The following is an 18,940-nucleotide window of genomic DNA, read 5'->3' on the forward strand; positions in this document are numbered from 1 at the left end:
TTAACCACTGTCCGCCAAGTTTTATTATTGTACAATGTGTTCTGTGTTTCACACTTTTTCATTTTCACACAAATCCGCTACTATACAGGAGTTAATAGTGTATTATGATAGTCGCTTCTGCTGTTGCAGAGATATTACTGGAACATTTTTTTTTTAAAGAATATTCGTTATTAGATATATTAATAGATTTTATTGACAATAGTTAAACCACTCCTTTAGTATAGGTATCTAGCATTTTATAAGTATCTTTTATTTTTTCTCCCTGTGACTATTATTTTATAAACATTTAAAATGTATCAAATACAGAGGTTATCTTTGAAAAAATATTTTTGAAATACCTATTGTGAACTTTTTACTGACTAAAATTGTATAAACATCTTCTGTGGATGACAGTGTCTACGTTAATTTTGTGAATTAATTACTGAATAACTCGTCTCTGAATTATTATACATATATTATACTTGAAAGATTACATTTTATATTAAAAACTAATATCACTGAAATATTTAAAGTATGAATTTAATATAAAAACTATTCATGCTAAATTAGGTATTCTTAATTTTGTATTTATATATTATATGTATAATATATTTAAAATGAGTAATATATCCAGCCTAAGATAATGTATTTATGTCTACCAATAAAAACAATAGTCAATGAGTAATTAAAAAATGTTTATTATATTTAACTAACATTCTGCAATATCGAACATTAAAATATAATTAGTAGATATGTATTAAATTAATTTTTTGTAATAAAAAATATATTTTCAGGTTAATTTGTAATGTCATTATGGTTGGGTTTAATTGATAACTATGCTTTTTTTTAAATAAATAAAAACTTTTTAATATTAAGACATTTGTAATGATAAAACTATAAAAGTGATCATTTTTTTCATTTAAATTCTTCACATATATATATATTTATTCAAAATTATAAGTTAACTATTTATCCATATATTATTAGTTATTATCTCCTGATTTAAAAAAAAATATATATATATTTATAGATTCCTAAAGTAGTTGCTACTCTCTTTTAGTCCTATTAATATTAAGAAACAACCAATTATTAAAATGTCATCAATTTTAATCTGAGAGTACTTACTTATTTTTCAAACTGCTTTTAATAATACATAGTTGATATTGAATTAATTTTTTTTATTATTATTTCATGCAAATGTCTTAAATAACACCGCTAAGAGTAGTTCAGCATACCTTAAATATTCAGTATATATCACAAAACATTAAAAAAAAAAAAAATATACTTCGCATTAAACCTAGTTATTGGTATTTGAATTGTATAGATACTATTAAATAGGTATCAAATTCGTGAAATATGTATATTAATTAAATATTATTCATGGTCAATTCAATATTATTAGTTATTATTAATATTTTATCATTTCATTATTTCTCAAATTAAGATTCTACTTACTGTACTATTATTACCAAAGGGTACCTACCCATTTATAAATAAATAAAAAAACATACAATTTTATAATAAGGCAAGATATTTAAAATTGATCTTCGAGCATATCTTTCAAAATCCACATGCATTTTTTATAATATATTACTGCCGATTGATAATGCGAGTACCTACATGCATTTTGGAGTGATCTGCCACATAGTTGTGTACGTATATTAACTGTATACGTATATGAATAGTATATGGATGAGTAAATAATTTTGAAAATACTTAAAAATGATATAAACGAATAAGTAGTTAACACATTATATAATATATTATTTTGCTAAAGAATAAACGATTGATAGTTCTATAACTAACGATATGTGCGCAATAAGATTTTTGCTCTTTTAGTTCTTTGTGTGCTAACGATTATGGAATGGGGTATTTAAAAAAGACGTGCATAAACTAGTTGTATCTATGTTACATAACATAATATATTATATATTGGCGAAACGGCACCGGTCGTTGGTTATTCAGAAAACCCGAGCAAAATGCTACGGACGTTTGTGGTTTTCGGTTTATTCTGTCCCTCCATAGTGTTCACGAACCATACAATTTTGGAACGTGGTAAAAATGTCTCTTTTATCGACACGGACGACATGTCGTCTTCAACCCCACAGCACGACGACATAGTTCTACAGACCACAGACCGTTTGCCTGATCAATGGGTGTCTGATTTGTTTCATCGAGCGTTGAAGAACTTTAGGATACAGAAAGGCGTCGGTTCGTCGGCCTGTCAAAAACAAACGCAAATGTACGTCAGTGATTTGAAAAACAACTCTTACTGGGCAGTGAAAAGTAAGTTCCTCGAATCTATGTTATCATAAACGACGCACGGGAGTCGGAGCTTAGTATAATATTTTTTCATAAATAGTTTTTTTTTTAACCAGGCTGTAATGTACCGTAGTGAAAAACTATTTTGTTTGTAAAGCTCTAAGATTACTAGATAAAAAACCTCCAAAACCTAAAGATGCTAATTTTTAAACCATAACTTAAAAAAAATAATGTATGAAAAGTTTGCTTTTTAAGTTGTTTCTCTATAATTCATACAAAATAAAATATTTTAAAATTATTTTACAAATAATAAATCGAAACGAAGATTTTATTACTCTTGAAAATTGTACTGTAGCATGTACAATGTACATAATTAATATTATATAATATAATATTATTAAATAGGTATACCTATAATTTAATTTTTGATTTAGACTGATATATTTTGTAAATCGGATAAACAAATTATTCGGATGAGATTGTTACAATTCATACACACCATTAGTTGTAATAATAACAATTATATTAATATTAGTTATATTTATACCATAGTATTATTATAAAATTATATAAATAATTTTGAGACAGTGCTTCCCAATATATTGAATATGATTAGGTGGATAAATAAATGCAATTATTATTAGGTGAAAAGATAAATGTCTTATAATCATTTATTGATACCCGATCTTATAAAATGGGTAGTACAACGCATTGGCGGTTATATTTATTATAACTTAGGGTATTTTTTTTTGAGAAACAATTAAAAGCAAAAATGTTGATCGTTAATTATCTAATATCAACACATATTTTAATAAGTAATAATGTAGTATACTATTAAAAATGATAAATTTGAGTTTTTAAAACAAGGTTTATACTTTTATAATATGGTAGGTTTAGTGATGGAGAATCTTAGGTACAGTAAAAATATGTTCAGTAAATTGTACGTAGACTTCCGTAATTTTTTTTACGATAGATATAGGTAAATGCATAATATTTTTGTTAAATAAATTTATTACGAGCTCAATAATATTTATATCTTTAATTGAATTAGTGCGCAGCACCAATGGATAGCAATATTTTATATTGCTATTATAAATAATACGTAATATTATATAACACGCGTATTATTCTAGCATTATTACAATAGGTATACCTTTATAATAATATTATGTTATACATGTACGTGGCGGACGTTTCATCTGTACACTAGTACTAAATATCATTAAAATAATATAATATTGTGTACATAAAAACAATTGAAATACGGGGTCCATTGAAAAACAGCAAAAAAAAAAAAAATTCACCATGTAAAAAAAATTGTTGGATAAGTTACGACCTTACCCGTGAAATTGACAGTGCTCCTATTTCTAAATTAATAATACGCGTATAATAGTTATTCCCACAACCAATAATGATAATAAATATTGTGGTAGTTTTAGCTTCTAAAAACAATGGCACCCGTTTAAAATAATGATTTACATTATCAGCATTATTGACAATACGTAGTTGCTATGCAAAACATACAGGTATTTTAGAACCTACCAGTTTTTTTTAATTTTATACGCTGAGAATAACAATTATTATATGCTATATTACATAATCAGCCTGTGGAAGGTATAATAAGATTATGTAATAGTCATAGTTCCTAGACTATTAACTATTAAACCTCATGGTCAAGGTGTATCCGGGAAATTGGGATAAATACAAGTTCATGCTAGTTTGCTACACGTGTGGCGCTGCAGTATAGTTCAAAAAGTAGTAATATTTTGTAATATGAATAAAAAGTCAGATTTAGATGTTTGCTAATTAAATTTTGTACTGATGTATGATATAATAACATATTTTATTACATATAGGTGATTATTAAGAATTAATAAGTACAGCATCTACTTTTATAGTTGTAATATAACATATCAACACAACATTAGCATAAGGAGTGGGTGTATTTTATTAACTATTATTCGATACACTTTATATTATTATTTTTTTTTTTTTTTTTAGTTATAGCAAATAGTCACTGTATTTTATTATTAAGTAGTTTAGCAGCTAGTTTTATTATTTTTTTAGGAGAAGAATGAATAGAAAAAAATTGTTCAATAAAAACGTAATCGATTGGTGTATAGATAGATATTTGTAAATTACACTGGTGATTTCTTGAAGAGAGTTTTCAGGAAATTCCCGAAAAATTATAAAACTAAATGATCAAACGCTTATTTTATTTTTAATGACATTTTGAAAAATTCTCATTATTTATACAACTGTGTTTGTCCAATTAAAATCACTAAATGCTTTAAACCCGATTCTTTCAGTTGTCTGTTTTTCTTTTTTTGTTATTTATTATGTTTTGTACAAAACACATATTTATTTGATACCTGGGTTTTACCTTGAACGTTAAGAAGTGACGTTACATCTGCATTTATTGTTGTTTCCATCTTATAAATGTGTAATGTGGTACATTTACGTTTAACGGTTGACGTTTAGCTTCGTTAGCTTTAATATTCTAGCAAATCGATCTATTATGAAACTTAATTATAAAAAAAATTATCTGTGTTCGCGTGTAAAGTTTTTATGATGATTTAGTTTTTTAGCGAGTTGTGCGTATATAAAATAGTGCAATTTAAAAATACGCATAACCCGCTTAACGATTTGTTTATCGTAAAAAAATTACATTCAAGCACAAATAATTTTTTTATTACTAAGTTTTACTGTAGCTTGATTCACTCTGATATTCAAATTAACGAAGCTAATCGTGAACTGCTGCGAGCTTAAATTTGCTGTGCTGCACACTTGTAATATGGAGACAACAAATGCTGCAGGTGTTACGCGCTCTTCTTAAAGGTCAAAATTATAAATGTACTCTATATGAGTACATATATTTCATTGTTAATGTTAAAACAGAATACTGCTATGATGGTATTTTTATATATAAACATCATAAACTAAACGCATGTTTTATAGTTACCTACTACTTAGTACTTACTATAATTATGGTACATAAATTCGAATTTATTTTTAGTGTACGATTCTTGGAGCCGAACTCCAAACGGCATATTATCAGGTAAAACGCATCAAATGGGCGTGTACAGACAATGCATCGACGTGCATCAACCCATTCAAGGGCAGTACTGCATGACAACCACAAAGCTCAAGACAGTGGATGGCGCAAACCCGATAGACTTGAAAAAAAATAATGAATTGGAAAGTCATGATCACGCTTGGAACGAAATACTTGGGGTAAGTCATAACAGCGAATCCTGTGAAAGATGAAGGGAGTGCTGAATTTACATTCTATTCTATTTGAAAAAATGGTGCAAAATGTGTAAGCGAATTGTTTTCATAATTTTTCCGATGTCTATCCACAAGCATACACTTACGTATTGTTTCGGTTGTATCTTATAACTTCTATAATATTCATAGATCACTGTTGTATGTATTTTATCGTCGACAATTACAGACTTATAAAGTTTTAGACTAACATTCTATTTTAAAAATCTTACCCCTTAACCACGACATAATAACTTTTTAATGACTGATAAAAATATTAAAAATTCAGATTCAGTTATGAACCAAAATGTGTCCTTTTTAGTAGGTAGTTGCTTGATATTGTAGCTGAACAATGTTAAATAATAAGTCATTACTCATTACAATAATATTAATCGTTATCAATTTTTCATGTATGATAGCCGATAGGAGTTGCAGAAATTGTTGACTGAGATACGTTTTACATAATATGTTACAGTTTATCGACTACGGAGACCAATATCAAAGAAATGAAGTGAAAATAGGTATATGCATACCGGAATCTTGTACCGCCGAAAATCTTAAGTTATCGTTACAGAACGAGCTCGACAGCGTATTTTTGCCTCACCGCGTACAAGCCAAAGTCAATGTCGACCCTATGTTGTGTTCCACTGACAAGAATGTGTACCCATACGATACTGGTTATTATATCACCAGGTAATTATACATCTAAGATTTTAACACAAATAACAGGAAATAACATGTGAAAAATTAAAAACTCTATTTATTTACCTATGTACATTTACTTCAGTAGGACCTTGTATCAAATGATTGCCTGTAAACGTCGTTGAATATAATTATTAGAATGTTAGCGCGCGCATTTTTGTACGTCAACATCTACAGTTCAATAATCGCGTAAAAAAAAAAGTTAACCCGATTTAGTATAAAATTACCTATCATGACATTTTAAGACGACAAAAAGTGTATCTAATACTTGACAGATCGTCATTTTTTGTAAAATATCTATTTTTTTTTAAATATATAGCATTTTTGTTTTAAAGAATCAATGCAATACTTTAATTTTAAATATTTTATGTTCCAGATGTTAAAACTAAACATAATATGTACCTGGAAATTTAAATAATAATGTTATCTTTAATGTTTATAATAGCTATACAATTTGTTCTAAAATCATTTTGAATCGATGTTTTATCATTAATCATAGTATTATTATTTTTTTACCTATTTCTTATTATATAACTTCATAGTCACTGATTTAGCGATGGTAAAACATAATAGGACCGCGTTTAAATTACCTTGAAATTTAATAATATTCATTAATTTTAAATTTTAAATTTTAGTTTATTTTCAATACGTGTTTCGTAGTAGTGAAATCTTAATAGGTATTTCGTTCATGCATTATCTACGTCTATCGTGTTATGAATTATATAACTTATAAACAATGTTTGCTCGAATACCATAAGACTACGCCACTACGGAAGTTACGGAACAGCTAAACTTAAATATAATATTATGGCTTCTTTAAATGGAGATATGAAACTTCGACTTTAGTTTCCATAATTAAAAATAATTGTGGTCGGTTTTTTTTTTATATATATTTATCATAATATTTTATTTATAACGGGTATGTTATAATGTTATTAAATTTAATGTACACTTAAACGTATAGTTTATAAATCACATTAAACCCTTTTTCAGATCCATACTGTACTTATTGCTGATAATTTGTGGTGTGTCTACATTAATTCACTGTACAGTAATGACAATAAAGAAAGAAAAAACTAGTGAGTAGTACATTTGATATTATTTGTATAATGCTATAATAAAAAATAATATACCACGAGTTTTTTTTTTAAAAAAAGATATGAAATCGATACGATTTTGTATACGCGCATTATTGTACATATATACTCGATGAGAAGTGAGGGGAAGATTAAGTTAATATAAAGTTTAAATGCAAAAAGTTAAGTTAATAAGTTGACATTATCTTAACTTTAACTTTTTAACTCGTTTACGCCCAGCTTTGCTTTTAAAGTTTTATTTGATATTTTACGGCGTTTCCGTGTCTTTTTCAGATGATATCTTACCAAATTACGTCTATTGGTTCTCAGTTATTCACAACGGCAGGAATTTAATCAAATACGACAAAAACAACAAGCTGAATATTTTTAATGGTTTAAAAACATTGACAATGGTGTTGATATTATTTGGTCATAGATTCTTAGTTCATTCGACGAGTCCCATATTGTATACGCTGGACTTAGAAAGGGTAATTCAAAGTGTTATGTTTTATAATGCATGGTATACTTTTTATAGGTGGTGACAACACCACTGATTATAAAATGCATTTTATTACTGAACCTAAATTTCTATATATTTTAGTGGGCGTTCTTAGTATGAACTTTATTTTATACCTATACACATGCTTGTAAAAGGCTCGAAAAATAATTTGCGATTGAAATAATATTACACAATATGACGTAGCGCTTATTAACAATAATATATATGCAGTAATTTCAAGAAATTAAATTTTTATTTTGTGCCGCGTGACGGTTTAGATTTACAGAGTCGGACCAGACATTTTACTGACGTGCATGAATTTAGTAGACCCTTTTTTTTATATAACTGGTTTTCTCATGTACGTCATGATCAAGCCACAACTAGTTAAACGCGGGACCGGTTGGATCCAGGTACCAATGATAATATTTTACAAGTACCTAAGGTAAAAATGATATATTTAATAAATTATTACCATAAGCATATTGAATTAAGCATAATTAAAATATATAATAGTATACGACATCAGTTGTCGAGTCTTTTTAAAAGACGTCCAGCGATGTGATCGTCGTGACCACTAACTATAAGGTTTTATTCCTAGCATAATATTATTATATTTTGCAGGATTTTACCAGCCTACGGATTCATGATGCTATTGACGGCGTATTTTATACCATTTATGTACAACGGACCGTTTTGGGCGTCCAAAATGTGGCCTGAAGCAGAAAAATGTAAAAATTATTGGTGGACAAATTTTTTAGCAACTAGTAACTTCATAGATGTCGACCACCAAGTAATTGAAATTTTACGCAACATTATTATAAAATGACATATTACAGGGGTGTCTAACTTGCGTCTCACGAGCCATATGTAATTCCCGTCATTGTCAGAGGCGACTCGCGTTTTATTTATAAAATTAAAATTTACTTATTACATTATTATTAATAAGTAAATTTTTAATTCTAATTTTATATGTATAAATTTATACAAACTATCAAATTATATAAAACACATATCCATAAAACTTTTTGTTCTTGATATCATTGTATTTATGAATATGGCCTGCGAAACCTTGAAATATTATATAATGTGCGCGTGGTCTGTCATGGTAGGAGAGAATAGTAGTTTTATCTAGTTCGTCTACAAATAATATACGAACGAACTATTATAACAGTCTAACTCGTGGTTTGATCTTATCTATTCACCGTGATAGAATACAATTATTTTAACTTTCAAAATAGTTGTCATACGGCCCTAAATAATCCGAAGACTTGAGAAAAAAAAATATAGATAACTAATTTTTAATTTCTAATTCTTATTTTAAGATAAGCTAAAAGCCAATATGCTTTTCCGCATTAAGTACAAATAGTAAACGTGCATTTGGTGAAGTAGTCAGGCCTAACTAAGAGAGAATATTTTGTCTTGACGAAACATAATTTCGATTTGTTAATGATTTTGAATGACCATAATAAATTATTAAAACAACAAAAATAATGATAAATTATAAATTATTTTTATATCATATAAAATATATTTAATTTCCTTTTCTCGGAATATTTTAATCATTCATTGATTATGTTATTAATGTTGTTAATTTATAATATTGTCCATGGCTTATGCGACATCACATCACATACACATGGTATGCTAATGTAGTAGAGGATAAAAACTAAACATTTTTAAAATGTGTGCGTTTTTTAGTTGTTTCGTGTTTAACATAATAAATTGAATCGTCCAAAATTAACTAAAATTAAATTGTTGTTGAGTTTATCTTAAATTAATTTCAACAGCATTGAACTTTGATATTTACGAAGCTCAATAAGTCAATTTATTATTTATTTTTAGTGTCTTATAGTCGGATGGTACATTTCATGTTTGATACAGTTCATGATCATTGGTACCATTCTCATAAGCGTTTGCGTGAAGTATCGAAAAATCGGAGTGGGAATTATAAGCGTATGTCTGTGTATATCGTTAGCTATACCGTTTATTACGACTTACGTCACTCAATCGTATGCTTTAATTAAAATTTTGATACCGTGAGTATAGTGTACAACATAATAAATATAGTACCTATAAAAGCTCATATAAATGCGACTGAAATTATTTTGACGAATAATTATTATATAATCACTCATAATATAGACATGGAGATTGTTCGTCATTAAATAATATAACTGTTTATATTGTGTAGATTTCTTCAAGACCCTAGCAGTTCCTTTGAATTTCGGAAGTTTTACCGGCCATTCTACATGAGAGGTATTCCGTTTTACGCTGGACTTATGGCGGGCATTATAGTCGAAGAAATGAAGAAAAGAGAAATCAAACCATCCAAAGTAATATTTTACGGTCTTGGTTAAGAAAGTTACTTATCGCACTATAAGACGAGGGTGGTAAACCTTTTTTTGGTCATGTGCCAAAATGTTGTAATTAAAGTTTTAAAAAAAATGTACGTGCCAGTTAAATAATGTTCATATCTATAAACATTATTTTGATCTAATCTTGGGAGGGTGGATGAGGTTTGCTAAAAAAATTATAAACTTAAAGTAGATATTTAAGAACATTTTCATATTATTTCCCGGTATATACTTGTAAACCATATTATAGTATAAACTTTATAAACATCTCTATTCAGTACACACCTTAATTTTTATTTAATACAATTTTTGTTCCCGGATCTTATTGGATAATACCAAGAGATGTGTACCTATTTTCAGTTTTGTAAGTTAAAATGAAACACAAACACTACTAATCATAATCATTCAACGTCTAATAGAATATTTTTTGATGTTTTTAAAATATTAATTTATTACATTAACATTTTAATATCAACTTCTAAATTGTAATAGTACATTTGCATGATTACAATGTATATAAAATTGCTTATACTCCGAGAAATTACCTTCAATTACAATATGAACAATATGCTAACATTACATACACGTTACCGATAACCATACCAAACACGACATAAGTGTGACTCCATTCATGTTATTAGTAAAATAGCTAATAACAAAAATATAATATAATTATGTATTACTAAATGATAATATAAATAAAAATATAAAATATAATTAAAATAATACACGTAATATTATGATAAATTTTTTGTTTATCGTATACTTTTATTTTACTATTAAAAAAAAAAAAAAAAAAAAAAAAAATTAAAAGACAATTTAATTGCTTAAACTCATTAGAATTATTCAACAAAATAAAATCATTATTTTTTTTTAATATGATAAAAATGCTCTGTATAATTTTATTTTTACACGAATATGGAAAGTATGAGGATGAATAACTTTTTTTCGGTACAAATTATGTTTGGAATCGAGTTTCAAACTTTCAACATTTTATAATTAGTAGCTATGTTCTATATTATTTAGAAATAATAAACTTTTTTTTATTATTATTATTATTAAAAATGAGATTTTCAGTCTATACCCCTTGGGTTAAATTATAAATATAAAGTATAAATTATTAAACCAAATTAAATAGTTCACAATAATTTATATATAAAACATGAAAAGTTTGAGAAAAGCACCCATTAGTAATACTTTCGTGAAAAATACTAAACTAATATATTATTCAATTTTCACTATCATATTTTACACTCATGCCATAGATACGACTATGCGCGTACGTTTTCCATGTTTGAAAACGATATTTGTATACATATTATTTTGTACCCTCTCTTCTAAAACACCGTTAATCCAAGTGAATTATTATTTCACAGAATACCATTATTTTTTAATCTTTTTGAGACTTATTTTTAGTTTAAAATTATAGATTATTTTAGACATTTTAAATTTAAATTTGTTGTGAATTAAAAATATATATGAATATATATACACAGATACGTATAATCGTAGGAATTTGTTTCCCTTTGATCAAACTGATATTCAATAAAAAAAAAACGGTTTAGTTATATATATATATATATAAAGAACGAGATTAACAATGTTGGTAAAACATACGGATTAACCGATACCTACGAATTAAAGTTTATAAAGATAACAACAGTAAATTAAGTTTTAAGCGATAAATTTCTATAAATATAAATTCAATTAATTTTTCAATGTTTATTATAATAATAATATACTATTATTGATGTTAAATTTTACTATATAAAAAAAAAAAAAACTAATAATTAGTGAAATTAAACAAATAATTAAAAATTCAAATATCATCAGTACTTCATTTTGTTTAGTTTTATTTTTATAAATTATAAAAAATATTTTAAATTATTAATATAATATAATATTATATTATAGGTCATAATTGTGGATAAAATCAATAAAATATGATAGATTTATAGAAATGTATGCATTTTAAATTAAAGATAATAATAGTATACTATATTTTATAAATTTTAATCGTCTAGTTGTTTTGTCTAACAACGCACAGGGGACGCTATAATAAGTGCGTGGATCCATATCGACTTATATACGTTATTGTTTTAGTTTGTCGTTTACATTTGGACATTTATTATAACCACCGTCAGCTTTTGTGTCCAATACTATGGTTCCAGGTTTTACAACAGACAAAACCCTTACAATGTCATAGAACAGGCTACGTATTCCGTTCTTAAACATTGTACGTGGACGTTTATGCTATTCTGGATCACAATTTGTTACTTTACATCGGGTTATGGTAAGTGCAGAACAATATTCATATTTTACCTTCGTGTTTACATTTTACACGGTTTCTCGGTGTTAACTTCAAGTTGGCATGGTATAGTTTACACACTGCACGCAAACGTCATTGTGTTTCGATTATGATGATGATGAATACATAAAAGTATAACACAAAATCAGTGATTAAACAAAACGGCTTTCAGAAATAATTGTCCATTACATTCATATCAATAAATGATAATTTTCAAATGCAGGTTTTTTTTAAACTATACCTACTAAATAATCGGTAACGTTTTTTTACAGGTCCAATTGAAAAGGTGTTAAATAACAGGTTTATGACCCCATTGGGTAGATTGTCTTACGTAGTATACTTGGTGAATATCCAAGTAATGATGATAATGGAATTTAGACAATCCTCAATATTTTCTCCTACTATGGAAGTGAATGTAAGTAATCAACGGTAGTTTCATTACCTTAAAATGAAAAACAAACGGTTACAATTGTAGAGCTAAATATTATCAAGTTGGTTTTAAATTCATATAGTCATACGGTATTGAAAATATAAATATACTTTATTTTAATCGTTCAAATTTGGGACTTATAATATGTATAATAAAAATGTTAGTCAAACGTGCCGAGTCGGAGTATTTCATAATATATTTTTGTTTTGTACAATTTATTTGCTTATAATTATTTTATTTATTTAATCAAGAACTATAAAATCTCATTTAATAAAATATTTTAATAAGTTTAACAAATCAAAAACATATAAATAGCTTACAAAAAATAATTTAGAACTGCATTAATGTAAAAAATCTAAGATAATATGGCTTAAAAACGTACAAAGTTCTAAAATGCGTATATCAAATATTAAAATTTTAAAATATGCGAAATAAAATGTTATAAGCAGAATCGTTAGGTCATGGAACTTATTTAAGTATTAATCTGTTTATTTTGTTTTAATTTACAAAAGCAATAAAAATAATATTTGTATTGAATATTATTCATGGCATATATTATAAATATTTGCTTTACATTGAATAAACGACAATTACTACAGCGTACTGCTATTCTTTAAATCGATCTAACAAACGCTACACCGATTACGGTCTATCGTTGTCTACATAGTGCATAGTTTTTATAATAGTTAGTTAATTAGGTAGGAAACACAACCGTACTTTTGTTCGTACCTTTTGTTTTGTACAACGGAATGGAAATTGTTTTGAACAGAGCCGCATCGTATTTTTTTTCTACCTGAAAAGCTATCTGCGATTAAAATAAGACTGAAGATTGCAATGGTGAGATCCTACTCGTTGTGTAGGGCCACCAAGATAAATGCTAACATTCTTTTACTTTTTTGTTTATTTATCCAATTAATTATCCATTTCAACGTACAAAATGTTTTTACGATGTAATTATTTACTTTTTTTACTCTTAATAACACTGGTATTATTATGCACACGTAGGTCAAGTTAAAGTGAAACGTTAGCGTAGTTGTATGTAAATAAAACTATAGTAACAGAAAAAATCATTTTTTACTGCTATATATTTTACTGCCTCACTGTGAAATATAGCTTATTATTATTTTAATGAATTATTACTTAATGATAAAAATAAAAAAAGTAACGTAAAATAATAGCATAGGTATTAGGATTTAGGATAATCATCGTCGATTTGGTCGGTCGACTTTAAATTCGATTCGATTCGGACAGTTTTGTCGTAAACTGCAGTAATCTCCAAACAGTCTCAACGTTTATTTACGACCTATCGTAAATACAATAATACAGGCACTGGGATTATGATTTGAATAGGCTTTTATAAGTAATTTCTTACACGATCGTTATAATTAAATCTGAAGATAATAGGTACAAATTAATTTAAATATTTTTAAGGAATTGCTACATAAATACGTTTGTCAAATATGGTCTGTAAATACTATATGGGTATAGTATCGTTTTTAGAACCGTTACATTCATATAGGTAATGTCTTATGGGGCTGTTTGTTATTTTATACAAACTTATAATACATTCTTTGTTGAAATTTAATATATTTATGTAAAAAATGTTTTGAAAAATGTCGTAAGTGGTGATATCCTACAAAAGTCGCGGAGCGTATAACTATACCGAAGTACATATCGATGCATAAGAGTGAATACAATTTTAAAAGAAGATTTAATGTTTGAAATATCACTAAATTCAATTTTTTATGGCATAGTCGACAAATACTATATTATGCTTATTTTGCACTTGAAAATATTTTTGCATGTTTTTTTTATTTTTATTTAGATGGATAATTGGATAGTTGGTGTATATAGAACGTATACTGCTGGTCTTGTGCTGTACTTCATCGTCGAAGCGCCATCTAATACAATAATAAAAACCATATTTTTTGGCAGGTGAGTTTTAATCCGATACTCGTGTTAAACTAACTATATATAACAAAATCGAATTTATATTAAACTGCAAGTATTTGTTTCAGTGGTGAAAAAGATAAAGACTCTGATAAACGAGAAAATGCCATAACAGAAAATACACCGAATGATCCACGTTTATGATGTGAAAAACGACTGTAAATTAAACTAGTGGCGTATTTAGGAATTTGTCATGGAGAGGGTCCAGAAAATTTTCATAATACAGATCCGTGGGAGTTTCGCCTCCACACCCCCTAATTACCTAATTACTCATATACCCTAATTAAATACATTTACCATATTTTTATATAGAAATTCAATTGATTGCAATAAATCAACATAAATCCATTTTGATGTTAATTATTTATTTTTAATCATATAAAACAACATTTATATTACAGAATTCAATTTTCTAGGACTTACTGCCATTTCATTGATTTTTGACCATAAGTGTTATGAGCATCTTAAAATATAAAAACAAATTATAATATTTAAATGTTCTTAAATTATGACGATGATTATCTCACAATGACAAGATATCAAGGTATCTCTAGAATATTGCATTTGCGACAAATGCATTATTACAAGTTGATAAATCGATATATATATATATGACTCTGCATACAATAAAACCCAGCTTATAGGTCATAGCAGTAAAATACTAATTTATATTTGTTATTACAAATTTTTATATCATTTTTTTTTTTAAACATCTATTATTATGACTGATGGGTCGAACTGTTCGAGTCTCAAACTGAACCGAACCGAACACTTGTACTGGTCGAAAATCAAATTTAAAAATATTTGTCGAACCAGACTTAGTGGCCACGATAGTTCAAATATCAAATATTTGTACAATTCTTAGTTATTTAAAAAAAATAGAAATTGATAATGATATTTAGAAATACCAATTTGTAGGCAGGTACAATGTACATAGGTAATAAAAAGTATTGAGTTCGAGTTCTAATGCTACTTAAAATGATTCTAGCTTTCTAGGTTTGGTTCGGTAGCAAATATGAAGGTTCGGTTCGATTTAAAAAATCAGAGTTTGACCTATCACTATTTTATACTCAAATTATGTTAATCTTTGTATAACATGTATAAAAAATATTAAAAAAGTAACAAAAAATAAATGATTATAAATGATTTTATGTGCATTTTAATGAATTCTAAATATATATTATTTATTAAAATGTAAATGGCTTTTATTCAGTCAATTTTGGTTTTAGAGCCATGGTTAATAAATCAAAATGACTTAAAAAAAAAATCAGTCTATCCGAATTTGGTATCAAAAATACCGGTTCCCATTAAAAAAAATGTAATTTATATTGCACATGAGCGTACCGAGAGGGTTAAAAAATTTAAATTTATCAGAAAATGTGTACTTATGTACAACTAGTTTGTAAAAAAAAAAAATTCGATTCATTCCAATATAATCCGGCCGAGAAATTCAGAATTACCAAAATTAGTGAACACACTACATATTACACGTTTAGATACGTATTATGGAGCCAAAGGTGGGGGGTCCGGATCCCATGACCCTCCCCCCCATAAATACGCCACTGGACTAAGCTCTGAATTTTTGTTACTATAAAAAAAGGCAAATCTACATTGAATATTGCTAATACGTAATACATCCAAGGTTAGCCTAACCATGGTAGTAGAGCAGGGATTCCTGCATAGGTATCACCGTGTTATTTGTGGATTCCTGGACTCTTGACACTTGATCGTGAAATATAAAATTATGTAAAATTTATAATTGATGTTATATTATTAATTAAATACGATTCATGTTGTTATATTATATTTTTTTAATTAATATATCTTGACCATGTAATATATTATAATATTTTGTCCTAATAGTAATTTAATTATAAGTAATTACAAGTATTATTTTATTTTTATAAACTATTAAAAACGTTTCATGATTTAAAATGAATATAAAACCTTTGGTTATGCTACTGATACGGGTTCGAATACCTACATAATAATATACTATATAATTAATTATGTTATGGACCTATAATGCATCTTATATATATATACATTCCACATACGAGTATAATATCATAAACCTTAACAGTACAGGTACCTACTTTGAAATAATAATCTATAAAATATTTCATATATGAAAGGAACTGTCAGTTATTTCTTGCAGTTCATACATTTTGTTATATCACATGGTTTAAATAATATGAATATTGAAGTAAACTTTTAATAATATATATTAAACACAAGTTTAATTACAACGACGTTGTAATTATTAAAGTTAGAAAGTGGTGATGAAATATCGTTTACGGAAATGTATATAATATAATTATAATTTTAACATTTTGTCATATGTTGTAGAAAAAGTCACCTATAAACAGTATATTATTTTAATCTATTAAACCGAAACTATGAAAGCGTTTCGTTTTATTTAAGTAAATACTCGTATATGAATGTAAAATGAATGTACCTGCAGAGTTGTTTTTAAGACATTTAGGATAAACGACTTTAGGATATAAGCGTCTAAGAGTCGCTCATAAGTGCCCAGAGGGATCTAGACAAAGCTAGTCTTGCAGGAAGATAAGAGTACTGAGGTCAAATTGAAGATCAAGAGCGACGATTTAAGGTTCAACATAGCCATTTAAAATAACGCCTTAAAAATACAATTTACACAGACTTGTTGGCTGAATGTGTCTTATCAGAATATTATCTTTTTTTTATCCATGTGGTAACTCGTTTTACCAAATCCAAGAAAAACATCACGTACTATATACATATTATAGTACAGAGTTGAACAAATTACTCCACGTTACAATACAACTAACAAATATATACGCAGGAAGATTAGATGAGAAAATTATATAAAAATAAAACTTTCAGATATCTACAGTGAAAAAGACATAATTGCTTATGAGTTATTGCCGAAATGCAAACCATTTATATCAACATTAATAGATATCAACGCAAGTATTTTAAGCAGTCTGTTACAACTTACAGGACATTTTAATACAGTTTTAGTAAAAATTGTAATATTTACATTTATACATTTGTTATAAAAAATACAGTTTCAAAGTGATTTACAGGTGGTATATTGTTTTTTTTTTTTTTTTGCATGAATATAAAATTGTATATACAAAATGTGTGTCTTTGTTTGTATTTAATTTTATCTTTTTGTTTTTTATTTAAAATATAGACTGCTATTTCTGTTTCCACTTTAGAATAATTTTATATTTTTATAATAAAAATATTTTTTTTCTGCAATTTTAAGTTGATTCATTTTTTATGTATATACATTTTTATTCTTTTTTTCAGCAAATCTCTAATAAAAGCATTTTAATAATTTTAATCATCATTAGGTGATACAATTAATATGTATTGACATTTTTTTAGTTTAGAAATTAGAAATATTATAATCTCCGGATTCCATTATATTACGAAATATTTGTAGAGTTAATTCTTTTCTCTAAATGCATTAACCTTTGGGTGTCCATGTTATTCTAATAATTGTTTTTCTTATATTAAACCTAGTCAAGTTTAAAATATTATGTTTAATATTTTTTTTTTGGCGAGCCTTAATTCATATTTGAATAATCATTTATTTTTTATTTTTATTTTTATTAACAAAGGATGGTAGTTATAGATAACTTAGAGGCTAAAAAGATAAAAATGTATATGCAAAAATGCATAACAAATCCAAAATGTGCAATCAAAAATGTTAAATTTACAAAAAATGAATTTTGAAATTTTAACAAAAATATGTAAATTTATCTATAAATTATAATTTATTAACATTTTTATTTTGTTAGTATAAAAATACTTTATTAAAAATTATTTTATTAAATAAATGAAAAATGGAAGAGAAAGATCTGATGTGTGAAGAATTGATTTCTGGTTGGTATAATTATAATTATTATATTAATTATTGAACTGAAAAATATTATAGATACCTACTAAATTGTATAAGTAAACTTTCAATATTTATGAAGTTGTATTTTGAAATACATAAATCATAAAACAAATTATTATAAATGATCTTTAATGTGAATATATAGTAAATATATTAAACATGTGTATTGTGGATTATTTACATAGTAATAATCAATTTTGCAATAATAAAATAATTTGTTT

General features: G+C 26.4%; 1 protein-coding gene across 1 annotated transcript; it reads left to right on the top strand.

Annotated features, from left to right (window-relative positions):
* Window positions 1–1,958: 1,958 nt before the first annotated feature.
* Window positions 1,959–14,993, top strand: LOC113553731 (nose resistant to fluoxetine protein 6-like). Its single transcript, XM_026957226.1, has 13 exons — window positions 1,959–2,265; window positions 5,258–5,475; window positions 5,981–6,198; window positions 7,201–7,286; window positions 7,578–7,771; window positions 8,061–8,224; window positions 8,404–8,572; window positions 9,625–9,818; window positions 9,974–10,115; window positions 12,240–12,429; window positions 12,717–12,859; window positions 14,700–14,809; window positions 14,893–14,993. The coding sequence occupies exons 1-13, from the start codon at window positions 1,959–1,961 to the stop codon at window positions 14,966–14,968; spliced, it is 2,211 nt and encodes a 736-aa protein (XP_026813027.1). The 3' UTR covers window positions 14,969–14,993.
* Window positions 14,994–18,940: the final 3,947 nt, after the last annotated feature.

Source organism: Rhopalosiphum maidis, chromosome 2 (assembly GCF_003676215.2).
Source record: "Rhopalosiphum maidis isolate BTI-1 chromosome 2, ASM367621v3, whole genome shotgun sequence".
NCBI classification, from domain to species: Eukaryota; Metazoa; Arthropoda; class Insecta; order Hemiptera; family Aphididae; genus Rhopalosiphum; species Rhopalosiphum maidis.

Excerpts from the sequence above, each read along its gene's own strand:
- LOC113553731 (XM_026957226.1), top strand. The coding sequence starts at position 1,959 with ATGCTACGGACGTTTGTGGTTTTCGGTTTATTCTGTCCCTCCATAGTG. Across the intron at positions 2,266-5,257 it reads CTCTTACTGGGCAGTGAAAA|TGTACGATTCTTGGAGCCGA; the intron begins GTAAGTTCCTCG and ends ATTTATTTTTAG. Across the intron at positions 10,116-12,239 it reads GAGAAATCAAACCATCCAAA|TTTGTCGTTTACATTTGGAC; the intron begins GTAATATTTTAC and ends TTATTGTTTTAG.